We start from the raw sequence: 17,583 nt of genomic DNA, 5'->3' as shown, positions 1-17,583 counted from the left end.
GCGTGAATTCTATCTTATTATTTTAAAGTCTATTGTTTTGAGATCATTTCACATTAAGATGTTAAATGTTTAACCGGATTTTAAAAATTTACAGTCAAACACGTCAGGTTTAATTTTTCATAGCGTGGTGAAATTCCTGTGACAAAATGGGCAAGAAACAACATCAGAAAGATAAATTGTAAGTTAATATGATGCTTATGCTTCATCCTTTCGCTTTTTATTGTAATTAGCAAATTTACAAACATAGCGTTTGAACCACAACAACAAACATGGCGTTAATCGTGGAGTGATTATATGTGATTAAGAAAATAAGATTTACATGCTTTTACGAATTTTATGTAACATCTCAGAACGATGTGAACTAGGGTAGACGAGATTCAAAATAGAGAAATACATATCCACGCGCTAATATTCGAATCAACGCCATTAGTACCAAAAATTTCAAGTTCCATAGGTATGGTTTAATTTTTCATTATTTTCCTTTTAAACATGTATATATGTGTTACCTATAGGGAGAGCTCCGCTTTGCCCTCTAATATGTTTTACGGCGTGACCGTGTTTGAGGACGAAGCAACCAAAAACAACCCGAAGTTAGCATGAGGACGGAGCTGTATCAAAACATCCTAATTTTGGATATTTGATCCGCCTATATATTGAACGCGGGAAATATAACGCAATCGATGTAAACAGTACATTGTGACGTCATATTCAGCGTCGTTATTTAGCAAATTTACAAACATAGCGTTTGAACCACAACAACAAATATGGCGTTAATGGTGGAGTGATTATATATGATTAAGAAAATAAGATTTACATGCTTTTACGAATTTTATGTAACATCTCAGAACGACGTGAACTAGGGTAGACGAGATTCAAAATGGAGAAATACATGTCCACGCGATAGTATTCGAATCGACGCCATTAGTACCAAAAGTTTCAAGTTCCATAGGTATGGTTTAGTTTTTCATTGTTTTCCTATATTTTCCTTTTAAACATGTATATACGTGTTACCTATAGGGAGAGCTCCGCTCTCACGGCCCTGCGGGCCGTGAGAGGGCTTCACCCTCTATAAACCATGGATTTACTTTACATAATATGTCTTATGGCGTAACCATTTTTGAGGGTGAAGCAAAAAGTATTAGCATCTACGAAATCTATATCCATAACAGGATAAAAAAAATATCCCGAAGTTAGCACTAAACGTGCGAGGACAGCATCCTCCTAACTTTAATAGACATTTGATCCACCTCTTCATTGAACGTGGGAAACATAACGCAATTGATGTAAACAGTGCATTGTGATGTCATATTCAACATTGGTGTTTAGCAAATTCACAAACATAGGAGACATGGTACAATCGCATTAATTGAGGAGTGATTATATGATTAAGAAAATAAGATTTACATGCTTTTACAGATTTTATGTAACATCTCAGAATGACGTGAACTTGGGCACACAAGATTCAAATATAATCAGTCTAGCTGAAATTGGACCCTACTTTCACAGTTTATTTTGTAGTAGGACAAATGTAACAGAAGAGTCAAATTCTAATTAGACAGTGGACATGTTCAGTATCATTGTAGGTTGTGCAAACCAGCAGTACAAAATGAGTGATTTGTTTTATTCAACATTTGTTTAGATATCTGACAAACACAGAATGGAGGACACAGTTTGGTGGATACAAAGGGCGGTCGGCTACAGGGGAGAACTCCAAATTCAGACGGCTGCCATTCAGTTGCTGCAGGTAACCCCAATAATCACCAAAAGCTTATACTATTTATTGTGAACTGTGAAGTCTAGTGCCCTGAAAAAAAATATTGCTCAGGCATTTTATTTTTGCCTCTCTTTACAGCCTCTCCTTCCAGCCATTCGAAAACCCTCTTTGTACCAAGGAAGGTGTGGTCTTTGATTTAATGTAAGTTTCTGTTGTAAGATATTCTTTTGGGGTATGTGCAGTGAAGATTCATGTGCTGTAGTGGCATCATCTAACAAATTCATGTAATAGTCATGTGATTTAAGTAAACATGGTAGTATTATTTATTATGTGGTCACATCTGTTTGGTAATTTACAGTTCTGGAGTAATCAGTCTACATATGATTATTTTTAATACAACTATGTTGTTTCATTTTTTCAAATCATTATGAAGGATTATTTTTTACCCAGATAATAAAACAATGACCTGGTGCTTGTGAGTTGCATATAATGCTGGTTGCTTTGTATGCAAGATCATTTATTCTGACTGTTTTTTCAGGAATATTGTTCCATTTCTCAAGAAGTATGGTATAAATCCAGTAACAGGGGAGGTAAGTGTACCTATAGACGTATCGACTGGACACACATCTGGTCACTATTGTGAAGGTATAGGGGTTTTTGTAAAATATGACTTTTTTTTTTTTTTTTTTTTTTTTTTTTTTTACAGAAACTCAGTGCAAAAGAATTGATCAAGCTTAATTTTCACAAGAATGGAGATGGTGAGTGAGTTTTTAAGCTTAAGATTTATTTTATCTCACCTGAGCTGAAAGCTCAAATGAGGTTTTCCTGTCAAGTTTTGTCTGGTATCTGTATGTCTGGTTTCAGTTTTCTCCTGAGCTGCTGTGTCAATTTCAACCAAAGTTGGCATTATTGGGTAAAGAGGAATAAAATTTGTTCAAATGAGGGAACCTCTTCCAAGGGGAGATAGATAAAAAAAATAGTGACAATGGGGTGGGGCTTGTTAAATCTTCTACAAGAAGCACTGGACTAGAAAAGCCAAAACTTGATTAAAAGCTTCCTATTTGAAGATACAAGTTTGTTCAAACGTTGACCTCTGGGGCCAGGATGCGTCTGCAATTAGGGTTTAAAGTTTTACAGAGTAACACTTAAAGTGTAAATCTCTCAAGAATCACAAGGGTACAATTTGTCAAATGATTTGTCAAAATTGGTTTGAAGGGGTAGCCGGTATTATAAGTTTTCCTCTATGTATGAAGGGGTAGCCGGTATTATAAGTTTTCCTCTATGTATGAAGGGGTAGCCGGTATTATAAGTTTTCCTCTATGTATGAAGGGGTAGCCGGTATTATAAGTTTTCCTCTATGTATGAAGGGGTAGCCGGTATTATAAGTTTTCCTCTATGTATGAAGGGGTAGCCGGTATTATAAGTTTTCCTCTATGTATGAAGGGGTAGCCGGTATTATAAGTTTTCCTCTATGTATGAAGGGGTAGCCGGTATTATAAGTTTTCCTCTATGTATGAAGGGGTAGCCGGTATTATAAGTTTTCCTCTATGTATGTGGAGTACATAAGACTTTTGCTGTAACTCAGTAGGAGGCAGTTTTTTTTGGGGGGGGGGGGGAGGGGGGAGAGGCTGATGTTGTTGTTGTTGTCGGTTCCTTTTTATTTCCATGCAGTATCACGGGTAGTGTCCACACTAGTGGGCCCCCTTCCAGGTATCTGGCTGGCTGCACGCATGGCAGATCTCACCTCAGATCTCCATTCTTTCCGGTCTTGAGGGTCGGCAGTAGAGAGCTTCCATTCTCTACGATCTTTCTCCGTCAGCTCTCTCCAAGATAGCACTGGCCGACCAACTCTACGTCTCCCAGGAACTTGTATATTTAGAGTGCACTTGACTGCAGTGCTGGATCTGACAACGTGTCCATACCAGCGGAGTCTCCTTTCCCTTAAGATGAGGTCGAGGTCATCGAGATGCCAAGCCGCCCCAGCAATTCAGTTGAACTTACTTTCATTGTACATACATTGTATAAATATAAAGTCTTAAAACATGAATAAATGTTGTCTCACCAAATAAAAAATTCTTAAAATTCTAATTTTAGCTTTTCTGATCAAAGTTTGTCTGTTGGCATTGTTGTCGTAAACTTTCACATTTTCATCTTCTTTTCCAAAACCACTGGGCCAATTTCAACCAAACTTGGCACAAAGCATCCTAGGGTCAAGTTTGTTCAAATGAAGGTCCATGCCCCCTTCAAAGGGCAGATAGTCACAAAAATGCTAAAATAGGGTGGGGTCATTTAAAAATCTTCTTCTCAAGAACCACTGGGCCAGAAAAGCTGAAACTTACGTGAAAGATTCCTGACTAAGTGGAGATTCAAGTTTGTAAAATTCATGACCCCTGGGGTTAGGATGGGGCCACAATAGGGGATCAAAGTTTTACATTTTGATGTATAGGGAACCAAACTTAGCACAATGCATCCTTAGATGAAATTTGGTGATATGAAAGGCCATACCCGTCTACAAGATATATATGCATATGATAATTTGTGAATTTGCAGTCAAGTTTAATGATTACTTTTATTTGTTAGCTTTGAAAAATGTTTTTTTTTCAGAACCAAGCTGCTTGTATAATGATAGTTTTGCTCAAGCTTGTTTATTGCTAAGAACTTCTGCTCAGGTGAGTGATGTGGCCCATGGGTCTCTTGTTCTTGAAGTATAAGATCAAGTTTGCTTAAATCATGACCCCAAGGTAAGGGTGGGTCCACATTAGGGATGTAGATTTATGACATAGGATTCGTAGACTACCAAAATTCCTTGAAATTTTCTCTCCCCCCCCCCCCCCCCAAAAGCAAGTATTGTATTCTTGGAGTACATTTTAAAGGTTTAAGTATACAATAATCATCAGGTTTGGTAAAATCAGGTTTGTTTAAACTACATTGTGTGTAACCTTTGGAGAAGGATTGGGTCACAAAAGAGGTTTAAAATAATATACAAGAAGATTTTAGTTTCTGTTTGTATGTGATTGAAAACCATAGCAACCAATGCTACCAGTGAAATGCAGTGTGTGTCTTGGATATTCTAGGATTTAAATTTTTTTTTACAGATGTAAATGTATTTTGATATAAATTTGAAGCACAGAATTAAACTTATGAATAATCTTTTACTTTAACTCTAGGGAAATATCACTGTCCAGTCACATTCAAAATCTTCAATGAGAATACCCACATTGTCGCAATCAAGACAACAGGAAATGTGTTCAGCTTGGATGTAAGTTTCTTTATTGTAGTTCTATTGAAACATGGTTTCTGATATGTATATGTAGTTGACATCTATATCAAATATACATCTGTAAGAAGCATTATTGAATTTTATTTCTGTTTTAAACTTGAGCTATTCTGGGTTTCTTTCTGTACATTGCAGGCAGTAGAGAGACTGAATATTAAGCCCAGTTTCTTCAGAGATTTGTTAACAGATGAACCATTCACAAGAAAAGACATCCTTACATTGCAGGTACATTGTATACCGGCCATTATAGTAGTAACTGAAGTACATGTAGTAACCATGGCAACCAATATAAAGGGACTTGCGTACTGAAATATTACTGTATGTGTTAATGTACACTACAGAACACCATGTATTCAAATAACTGAATCTCTGTTTTTATCTGAAGATATCTCCCTATAGTTAGAGACATTTTTATTTGGATTAGAGACACATCTGTACAATATCTAAATAGTTTTTGCCTTCACTATCTTTACCAATTGTAATGATAGCCATTTTTTCATGAATGTGATGCAGCTTTGAATGATGCACAATGAATATATTACATCTTATGGATTTTTCAAAAATGAAATTTTATGTCTTAATTAAATTACAACAAGGGAAATCTTTAAATCGTTTACAGGCATTTCATGCTTAGAATTAATGGGTTCTCTAATTCTATATAAGCTATCTCTAATGAATAAACATGCACATTAAATCATTTTAAAACATTTTTGTTGCGCATCCTTTGTCTTTTTAGACTTTTATATGGAAGAAAGTTCACTTGTAGTGAAAAGGTTACCTGTAGGTGTCCAATAAGTTGACAATTGCTGTCCATTATTTTTAAGAATGGACAGATACTGTTCGTTCTTAAAAATAATGGACAGTAATTGTCAACTTATTGGACACCTACAGGTAAACCCAATAACTTATTAGACATCTACTGGTAGGCTGAAAATAAGAGAAAGACAATACATTTGTCAAAGAGATACAAATTTAATTTTAAATTCCCTACAAGTAAAATCAACACAGATATTGGAAAAATCACTAAAACACTTAAAAATGATATTTCCCTTTAGTAGAATTCTCTGCTTCAACTCGTAAGATTCACAATTTTTTAATTCCATTGGCCATTACTATATCGCATCAAAACTTAAATTTGAAAGACATATTTCCATACTGTATTTGAATTTCGCTGGATTCAGAGGCACATTCCAAAACTTCTTCACAGCGCTTTTTTATGTTTTCTTTATTAGCATATCCTAATTCTGAATTATTATTTTCGCTTTCATCAATAATTTCACTTCACGAGATAGGTGTATTGGGTTCTTTTGGCTGGCGTTAATTATTTCCTCATCCAAATATTCGAAAACAATGCTTTTCAGATCAAAATTTGGCTTCATAACTTTTTCACCCTCCATATCCAGAATATTTGCAATACTTTCACTAAAATCCTTAAATTTTGACTGTGCAATGAAAATGCTCTCCCCATCAGAGGAAAACATGTTGATATGGCTCAGTACTATAGAGTGAGTGAATATAAAACCTGCAGTAGAAGACTACTCGCCTGACACTGTCCATTAAGTGAACAAAAGAAACAGACTTCTACGCAAGACTGGTTATATTGTCAGACTATTCAAAATAGCTTTATTCACAATTATCATTGTCAATGGGTTTACCTGAGACTGTCCATTCTTAGAACAAAAGATGTAATGTTTTAAGTAGGATATAAGCCTCAAACTGTCCTTTATTCACAATTATCATTGTCAATGGGTTTACCTGAGACTGTCCATTCTTAGAACAAAAGATGTAATGTTTTAAGTAGGATATAAGCCTCAAACTGTCCATTCTGTGAGAGAAAGAACTGATCTTGGCTCTACGGGCCTCGATCAGTTCTTTCTCTCACAGAATGGACAGTTTTTGGCTTATATCCTTTACATAAAGAGCTATAATTCAGTTATAGAGAGCTTTAAACTGAGGTATCGTTTGCTATGAATGAATAGGGATGCCTCTAATTCAGACAGAACATACTTTTATGTAATGAGAGCATGAATTTAATGAAGGAATTTGAAATATTTCCAAATGAATTAACGATACCTCAAAATATCTCTTTAATTATTCAGAGATACTTAGAGAGCATTACAATTACTGTATAGCAGGTTAATATCGCAGTTGGAAATAATCGCGATTTTTTTTCATTTAGCAACAAATCACAGTCGGTTTCATTCGCAGAAAAACAAATCTGAATATCCTGAACCTGATTTCGTATCAATATGAAAGATTAATTCACTGAATGTTAAATTCGCGGAAATTTTGTTTCAGCGAATATAGCGAAAATTAACTCCACGAGTTAATTTCCTGCTATACAGTATATGGTGTACATGTATGTTGAACTGGCAATGTAAATGATGCTCTGTTTGATTAAATCAATGGGCTCTACTATAACTCAGTCTAAGTAAATTCGAGATATCCATGCAGAATTTAAAATTAGAGAGCTTTGCAAATTATTTAACTTACGGTATATAATCTTTAAATCAATTTACAATATCTTTGATAGAGTAAAATTGCTTATATTAGCTGATGTAATTGTAGGTAAGTCAGATGAAATTTGAGCTCTCTACAATTAAATATTAGCTCTGTCACTCTCGTGATTTTATCATACAGCTGTAGTATGCTCATCTAATTGAATTATTGCACACATCAATTGAATTATTGCACACATCAATTGAATTATTGCACACATCAATTGAATTATTGCATAAAAATTCAATTAAGAGTTATCTTAGATAATGAGAGAGTGCTGCATTCATTTGAATATGTCGTCTAGTACACAGCTTTGAATTCACTCCCAGTTATTTTGAAATATTCTGAGTGAAGCCTGTCTCCATCTGTTTTGACCCCTCAGGTAAAGGCTATTATTAAATTTCCTCTCCCCAATCAGTCTTATTCACAGTGTTTACCTTAAGCAAAACTAAAGCTGTATATAGAATGTTTATGTAACTGTATATAATATGTACATACATGTACATTTGATATCTTGTGCTTTAAATTTATCACATATTGATATTAGTGTAAACTTGGAAATTAACATGTGGTTGTAATTTTAATATATTAAAAAAACAAATTTCTCACGAGAAAATTAATTTCATATCGGCTGCGTTGCTTAGCAAAATATATTTTTCTTTGAATCACATGTATGCATTAGGGTTATTCACTATGACTGTTTAGTACATATTATTGGCACAGGAATAAAAAGAACTACTGATGCATATCCAGTTTTAATGTTTTCATCTAGTAATATTTCATATACTAGTGCATACAGTTTTCTTACTTATTACTGTACATGATATTATCTTTTTTTCAGGATCCAACAAATGTGGATAAATTCAATTTAAACACCTTCTATCACGTGAAGAAAAATTTAAAGTATGGAGATGAAGGTACAGTATATATCTATTATGTTAATCGTGTAGTAATGAATTTATGTTTAAGATGAACAGTGGTTAGTGCAAGTAAAAAATGAAAATACTTTTCACATATTTTAAAACACAACAAATATTTCGTGTTTTCAACATTTCATAAATGATAATTCTACCATGGTTATTGTAGAGATAAAAGATATGCCGCCTCCATTATTCTCCAATATATACCGATTAATCAATAGATTAACTGAGCAGTGAAACATTAAACTTCCACAAGAAAATAGATTTGAAATGTAATACTTTTTGAGACTACGTCTTTTCCATGTGTTTAATCTGATTAGACGCTGTATATTACCTTAAAACAGGTGTTACATATATATTTATTTATGGCTTTTCCGTGATCCAACCTACGGTTTTTACACATTCGTGTTGTGCATATGCAACATTAAAATAGATAACTGATAATTTTATTTCACTATCATAAAAATTTATCAATGTATTCAACAAATTTACAAATGATTGAAAGATATTCGACATTCAACAAAAAAGCAATTGCCTGCATTCCAAGATCACTTCATGTCCACAAACAATCATGGTGATGCATAGATAAATTGACCCTGTGTATTCAGAGCAGATGTTCTTGATTACGAAATTGGAAATCATAAGGTTCCAGATAGTTTTTTGTAATATTCATTGACCAGATTTTAGTCCATCAACATCAAACTATATACATGTACTTAAAATGTCTTTGTAGAGCTTACAAGCTCACCTTTTTCATCAGCAGAAAATTCTGTTTCGGAAGCTGCCATGGTGTCATGAAGTGACCTAATTTGTAGCTCTATAGTGAAACTCAGCTGTATATTTCTCAGCTATAGTAGAATGAAAATGAAATTGGGATTTTTATGGATGATGCAGAATTACCTCCTCTGTCTCGAAATGTTCTTTGAAATATAATTGCCTGGAGCTTGGAGGTTATCCTGCAACATCCACGAAAATGTGTTGCTTTATTTCTGAGATATTTTAATTTGTCTACAATAGGTTAGTCATGATAACCAAGTGTTGATAATGTTAAATTAATGGCAGATGAGGATGCTGCTCGGAAGAACCCCATGTATAATCTGAAGTCTGTCAACGCTGAGACACGAGATGTTCTGTTTGAGCTGGAAAGAGACTACAAGCCTGCGGTATCAATTTCTATACTCATGTAATATAATTTCTATACTCGTGTAATATAATTTCTATACTCATGTAATATAATTTGATCCAAATTATATTTATTTTTGGACACACTACATATGGTTTTCCTCATTTGTCAAAAGCTTGAAATAAATATGTCGTCCATCTTAAATTTAACAGCTGTGTTAGTGAAGTTCTGGATAAATTTTTAAGGTTCGGAGTTTCGTAAACCCTACCTTTAACTTGGATTCTATGGCCCTGTCTTTCTGCATATCTATCCTTGTCTTTACAGTAGTAATGCATATACAATCTGGAAATTTTGTGTAGATTTATTACTTCGTAATCAGCTTAAAATGCTAAAGATTTATTTGTGTATCAGAATTTGCAAATCATTACTTTGTTTTGGAAAAAAACAAGTTTTTTCATAAAAATTCATTATATGTAAAACGTTTTGGTACTTTCAATAGACTTAATTACTGCAAAAATGACCCGATTTCCAATACACATATCTTCATGAAATATTGAGCCAAAATTTATTTGCTTCTGCTGGAGGAATTGTGCTAAATATATCCTGGAAAGCCTGTATACCCAGTGCAAACTAAGAGATGGCTGTACACTGTTCCTGGAAATAGTAATTCAAAATTGTGATATGTTGTATATTTCTCAGGAAAAGAAAGAGAAAGAAGTGAAGAAAGCAGATTACCTGAATGCAGTATGTTTGTTTGATTTTCATACCATCTATAAGCAGAATTTCATATATGTGTGTGTTTCACAGGCACTGGGCTAATGCATTGTTAAATTAGAAAAGCAACAAATGATATCTTGTTGTAATAGTAAAAGTACTGCACATTCTACATTTACTTTACAGGCCCACTACTCCACAGGACAGGTGGCTGCCTCTTTCACATCCACAGTCATGGAACCCACCACTCGACATGAAGCAGGTACATGTACACCATTAAGCAGGGCTAAGTCTTGTAGGAGTATTCTGTTGATTGTTTTACAAATGCTGTTTTGGTTATGCATGCACCTGTAGCTTGATTACCATTTTCCAGCGATAATTGACGAGGACGTATTGCGGTATGAGATAGTGAAGAAAAATGGCAAGAAAGGTTACGTATCTCTGATCACAAACTACGGCCTGCTTAATTTGGAACTTCATTGTGACATGGTAAGTGGCGCTAAAGTTCCACACGTTCTATCTAAGGAGAAATTGTTTCAACGCTTTGATTTTTCCAAAAAAAGGTGATGCATGTAACAGCACTTGTTTTGTCAAATATTGATAGGAATTTTAAGTTTGCCGTATTTGAAATTATGTGTTTGATCCTACACCAATGAATATTCAGTTATGGAAAGCACATAATTTTTTTCTACCTGTATCAATAAAACTTAATCATCTAAGAAGCTTAATTTTGTGTTTTACTGATTCTCTATTAATGAGTAATTTTTTGTGCATTGTAGGTACCGAAAACTTGTGAGAACTTTATCAAACTTTGTAAGAAAGGCTACTACCGAGACACAAAATTCCACAGACTCATTCGTAACTTTGTGGTAAGAAACACAAATAGCATATTCTGTTTCTTTGTCTTTTTGCTAACATCGAATTTCATGCTGTTAAACTGTCCCATTCTATATTTAGATCCAGGGTGGGGATCCAACAGGCACGGGAACAGGTAACTAAGACATCAGAATTGTTAAGTCAGAACAATAATTACATCTGACAATCATTTCAGATTTCATCATTCTTTTTCGTAATTTGTAGGCGGAGAATCAGCCTGGGGAGATGCCTTCAATGATGAAATCAAACCCAACCTTACTCACACAGGTCGGGGGATACTGAGCATGGCTAATTCAGGCCCAAACACCAACAAGTCACAATTGTAAGTCAAACCTTACTCACACAGGTTGGGGGATACTGAGCATGGCTAATTCAGGCCCAAACACCAACAAGTCACAATTGTAAGTCAGTTTTTAAGAGAAAAGGCTTTAATTGCTAATTTGGGAAACCTTAGCCTAAATTCCAACAAATCAAACTGTAACATGTCTGTACCAAACTTAAAACCCAACATACTGAAATTCTGTCCAAATTTAAATATAACTAAAGTAAGTTTATATTCATGAACATATACATATATATGTACAATGTAAGTCAAATAAATTCAGTTTTATCTCTTACAAAATACCCATAAGCTACTATTGTTGAATATCAGCCATTTTATGTAGACAAAATTGAAAATAGTTCAACACAATAGGCTATAATGGAGGCTAAAAGAGTTTGGTTTTCAGTTTTAGGTTACAGATATCTATGCTAATCATTTCTTATACCCATTTTTCAGTTTCATCACCTTTAGATCAGCAAAACACCTTGATGGCAAACACGCTGTGTTTGGGAGGTAACAATGAAAAGTAGTGAAAAATTCATATTCACTGTATTATTTATCTCATACACTGCAGTATTTATAGATATTGTTAATTACCACATACACTGCAGTATTTATAGAATGATATTGTTAATTACCACATACACTGCAATATTTATAGATACATTTGTATTATTAATTACCACATACACTGCAATATTTATAGATATTGTTAATTATTGTTAATGACCTCATACACTGCAATATTTATAGATACTGTTAATCACCTCATACACTGTAGTATTTATAAATATTGTTTGGTTTCAGATGCGTAGGTGGTCTTGAAACTCTCGACAAAGTGGAGAGGATAGAGGTGGACAAGAAAGACAAACCAAAGGTACACCATTACCGTACATTGTTACTGTAAACCATTACTGTACACTATTACTGTATATTATTACTGTACACTTTTACTGTACATTATTACTGTACACTATTACTGTATATTATTACCGTACATTGTGACTGTACACCATTACTGTATATTATTACTGTACATTGTGACTGTATATTATTACTGTACACTATTACTGTACATTATTACGGTATATTATTACTGTACACTATTACTGTACACTATTACTGTACATTATTACGGTATATTATTACTGTACACTTTTACTGTATATTATTACTGTACATTATTACTGTACACTATTACTGTACACTTTTACTGTCTATTACTGTACATTATTACTATACACTATTACTGTACACTATGACTGTATATTATTACTGTACATTATTACGGTATATTATTACTGTACACTATTACTGTACACTATTACTGTATATTATTACTGTATATTATTACTGTACATTGTTACTGTACACCATTACTGTACACTATTACTGTATATTATTACTGTACATTATTTCTGTACACTTTTACTGTACACTTTTACTGTATATTATTACTGTACATTATTACCGTATATTATTACTGTACATTATTACGGTATATTATTACTGTACACTATTACTGTACATTATTACTGTACACTATTACTGTACACTTTTACTGTATATTATTACTGTACATTATTACTGTACACTATTACTGTACACTATTACTGTATATTATTACTGTACATTATTACTGTATATTATTACTGTACACTTTTACTGTACACTATTACTGTACACTTTTACTGTATATTATTACTGTACATTATTACTGTACACTATTACTGTACACTTTTACTGTCTATTACTGTACACTATTACTGTATATTATTACTGTACACTATTACTGTACATTATTACTATACACTATTACTGTACACTATGACTGTACACTATTACTCTCAAGACCATTTCACTCATATGGAGACATCACCATTCCCGGTGAAGGGCTGAAAAATTTAGGCCTATGCTCGGCGCTTACGGCCTTTGAGCAGGGAGGGATCTTTATCGTGCCACACCTGCTGTGACACGGGACCTCAGTTTTTGCAGTCTCATCCGAAGGACCGCCCCATTTAGTCACCTTTTACGACAAGCACAGGGTACCGAGGACCATTACTAACCCGGATCCCCACGTGACTGTTGAGTGATACAGATATTTCAAATGCGGTATTGAATGGTTTGTTATTCTGTTGGAGAATAACCTTCAAAAATTGATGATGACCCATCATTTTTGTATTAGTCAAATATGTGGGCAAGTTTTCTTTATAATAGTTATATTTGTTGATGGTAAACTTTAGTTAATATATATAATTTATCCACGATTAGAGAGCTGGGGTGGTGTAGTGGATAGTGTGTTCTCAAGTGTGCTGCCCTGGGTTCAAATCCACAAATGAGCTAATTATTTTTCTGAATAAATGAATTTATATTATATATGAAAAGTTTGAAGGAGACAAAAAAGTGAAGTTACACAATAGAATAAGTGTTGGTACACATTTATAAACAAAACATGCACTGTGTGAAAATAGTTGCGTATTGAATATACATGTATAGGGGCAAGCTAACAGAAAGCATAATACCACATAATAGATGATGCCTTCCCATTTTCAAGGACCAATAATAGCAACAACTAAATCTACCTCTGTGTTTTATAATATGAGATATGTGTAAAATAAGCGATACAACACAAACATTTACATTTGTTTTTGTAGAAAGACATAGTGATAGAAGACTGTCGTGTGTTTGTGAATCCTTACGAGGATGCAGATGAAGAGGTCGGTGCTGTGGATTATATCTACATTCATACCAGTCAGATGTTACGCAAACTGAATGAAAATTAATTTGCTTGTAGATGATTAAATGTAGTTCATTTCTGCTCTCCTGATTGGCTCATGCCTTTTCTGAATTTGGACCCCACACATTTTATCTATGATGATCTATATGATATCCAACTGATTTCAAAAACTTTGTAAATTCAAGCAAATGTTTACCATATCAAGTACAGTTTTTCTACATGACAATAAACTACACCTTTGATATTCAAGAAAAATGTTCAGTTCATGTAATTATACTTTTCTTGTACTGTAAATTACTTTTTATTTAAGTTAAGTTTTAGGGGTATGAATTTGCTTAGAATTCCTTGACACAGAAACATTAAGTTTGTATGAAATAATTTTGTACATATAAATGTACATAATGATGAACAAATTTAATGTTTGCAAAAATTATGTGTTATTGATAATTCCAACAAGACAGGACGATAGGAATAAAATCTAGTAAAATATAAGTGATATATATGTACAGTACAGTTCAACTTCAGTATTTTGAACACCGATATCTCGAATACCATGGATATGTTGAAGTGTTACAAAGTCCCAACCACTTATTCTTTAAGTATTTTACCCCCGATATCTCGAATCCTCGGATATCTCAAAGTTTTTTTTCTTGGTCCCATCGAGTTCAAGATAATGAGGTTTGACTGTACCTGATTTGGTTTTGTTTATAAGTGAGTTGAAGAACTACTAGCAGCAATGAATTGGAAAGGGGAGGTTTGAATATTGGTATCTTTGATTTGTATAATGAATTGACACATGGATATGAAATTTTATTTATTTACTTTTGCCAGCTGGCATTAAAACGGGAGGAAATACTTCAGAAACAGGAAGAGGAAGTTAGAGCCAAAAGGAAATATGTTTACAAGAAAGAACCAGAAGACGATGCACCTAAAGCTTATAAAAAGGGGATTGGAAAATACATCAATCCGACAGCACTGTAAGATATTCTACACCAACTACAAAGTTCAGGGGTTACATCACAGGAATCACAAAAGTCGTCCGATTATCTGCTCCCTATCTGTCCTCAGGTCCCTCTCTGTGTCAGTACCTTAACCTTGTGAAGAAAATGCAGGAAAAACTCATTCTTTGATTGTTAATTACTAGATGCGTCTAGAACCCAAATCAAGGTCATTTGAACAAGGTCATTTGTAGATGAAGTTGAAAATTCTTATCCAGAGTTTAATTACGTAACAAAGAAAGATCAGATGCTTATACTTTACACAATGGTAAAACACTCGAACACTGGCTGCTATCTGTTTTTTGTCCTCAGTCATGTATAAATATTTTAAACAGAGTTAGTTAATAAGGCATATCACTCCTGCACCCCTCGTTTCCCCTCCCAATCAGAGGGACTGAGGGGCAGGGCTAAATCCTCAAAAGATGCAGTTACAGGTACAGCACTTTCTCCAGAAGATAATACCTCCTACCCCCACTTTTATGGGTTTACCCTTAATTATCATTACATGACATTAAATTTAGGGCTTTGGTTAAAAATATACATATTGTTAATATACGAATAGCTTTGGGTTACTATGTCAAAGTGAATATTCACCCAAGAACTATTCTGCAAGAAAACATGAATACAATAGAGTTCAAATCTGAATTTTTGTAGCTTCAATTTAACAAAGTTAAGCTTTAGTTTTGTTGCATGCTGAAAGAATTTGCTTCCTATGAAATTTCAAAGCCAAATGCAAGCAGACATGAGTGATAAATCAATTAAAAATCTTACGATTATCACGGATGACAGTTTTCTTGTGGTTCACTAAAATCTTGTTTGCATGTGCAACTGTGTTGAAAAATAATTCCAAGTATCTTTGTGAAACACTGTGTAGTTGCAATATTAATTGACATTATAATTGAAAGTATCAAAAAGTAACTAAACTCGCACCTGCATTGCATCTAATGTTTTACCTAAGTGTGAGTCCTGTGATATTTCAGTAGATGTAAGCCTCATGATAAGACTTATTCATCTGTATATATAAAAGGAACTGAATGTCATAGCCTGTACTATTACCAATAACATCCTTAAAGCAGAAAGAAAATTTGTTTGAAGTCGGGTTTACAAAAATTAAAGATTAGCTGTGAAGAGCCAGCCGTTTACCTTCATTTTAATCTTTATGACAGGAAGCGGTCAGCGGTGGACACGCCCCCTCCCACAGTTAAAAAGAAAGCTACAGTAGAGGGGGCAACGTTTGGGAACTTCAGCTCCTGGTGAACTACAGAGGGCAAGGTTACGAGTCTTCAATGCTGGACATCTGGAATGGATTGTGCTCCGAAGTGACAATTAACACACATGGTAGAAATACAGTATCTTATCTCATGTTTGTTAGAAATAATATGACAGACATGTATCTTCACATGCATTTTCGTTTTTCATTGTAATACATGAATATGTTGTTTTGTGTATTAAATATGTAACATGCTACCTATTTTGTTATAGTAATGGGGAATTTGATATATTTGGTACAAACAAGAAAATAAATGTAGTTGCAATGACTTGATTTCCATTAAAAGAATTGAACATGGTCAAATATAGAAGAGACATGGTATTGCAGGAAATCCATACATGCAGTATACAGGACTTATATTTTTGCTGTAAAATTTGCCAGTGTATCATAGTCTGGTCCCAATTTTGAAAGAAATGAAAGAAAAAGTGAGCAAGCTCACATAGCCCACACCACCAATGAATGACAATGCTACACATATTGAATGACAATGCCATGAATTTTTATGCCAGTGTTCTATTCTGTACTATTTTCATGCATGTAACAAAATGACAATACTTAAGTCATAAAATGTAAATTGTGTAGAATATTAAAACAGAAATATTTTAATTAGATATGGCTTGAAAACCAATTTAAAGCAATTTGCACCAAATAGTATATTTTGGCCAAAGTTTTGTGTTCAGAAAAAAAAAAATCAAAATTTACTGTGAGCATGCACACCTACACAGCAAATCCTCATTAGATATAGAATTCCATAAAATGTTGTTCAGGGGTTTCAGAGGAGTTGCACTGACAGACAGAAGAACAGGTCAAAAACATACCCCCTGCAACTCATTGTGTGGGGAATACTGTAATAACTAAATACATCAAATAACAGGAATAGGACTTAAAATTCCTCATTTGGTACCAGGACTTTTGGCTTACAGACCTTGGACTTTGGCCTACTAATCTTGGCTAAATATTTTGAACTAAGGGGATAGGGTAAGTAGAGTCATGCTGTAATGTACTTTTGTCCATTTTAATTTCTCTGCATGTTTTTGTGTTATTGTATGTCCTTACCATTATTCTAATGTTTAAATCATGTTTTGAGTAATTTTAATTATATCTAATGGTATAATTATACATGTGTATGTATA

The 17,583-nt window shown here is 33.8% G+C and overlaps 1 protein-coding gene across 1 annotated transcript; it reads left to right on the top strand.

Annotated features, from left to right (window-relative positions):
- Positions 1-84: 84 nt before the first annotated feature.
- On the top strand, positions 85-16,647 carry LOC125672592 (RING-type E3 ubiquitin-protein ligase PPIL2-like). Its single transcript, XM_048908786.1, has 20 exons — positions 85-178; positions 1,640-1,744; positions 1,853-1,915; positions 2,253-2,304; positions 2,421-2,472; positions 4,882-4,973; positions 5,127-5,216; positions 8,332-8,407; positions 9,473-9,573; positions 10,233-10,277; positions 10,434-10,509; positions 10,621-10,736; positions 11,027-11,116; positions 11,205-11,238; positions 11,328-11,445; positions 11,902-11,958; positions 12,253-12,322; positions 14,100-14,162; positions 15,014-15,159; positions 16,347-16,647. The coding sequence occupies exons 1-20, from the start codon at positions 147-149 to the stop codon at positions 16,435-16,437; spliced, it is 1,569 nt and encodes a 522-aa protein (XP_048764743.1). The 5' UTR covers positions 85-146; the 3' UTR covers positions 16,438-16,647.
- Positions 16,648-17,583: the final 936 nt, after the last annotated feature.

This window comes from Ostrea edulis, chromosome 1, assembly GCF_947568905.1.
Source record: "Ostrea edulis chromosome 1, xbOstEdul1.1, whole genome shotgun sequence".
Taxonomy (NCBI): domain Eukaryota; kingdom Metazoa; phylum Mollusca; class Bivalvia; order Ostreida; family Ostreidae; genus Ostrea; species Ostrea edulis.
Note: the sequence above shows the minus strand (reverse complement) of the source record. Positions and strands in the feature narration are given on the sequence as shown.

Excerpts from the sequence above, each read along its gene's own strand:
- LOC125672592 (XM_048908786.1), top strand. The coding sequence starts at position 147 with ATGGGCAAGAAACAACATCAGAAAGATAAATT. Across the intron at positions 179-1,639 it reads CAACATCAGAAAGATAAATT|ATATCTGACAAACACAGAAT; the intron begins GTAAGTTAATAT and ends ACATTTGTTTAG. Across the intron at positions 10,510-10,620 it reads CACCACTCGACATGAAGCAG|CGATAATTGACGAGGACGTA; the intron begins GTACATGTACAC and ends ACCATTTTCCAG.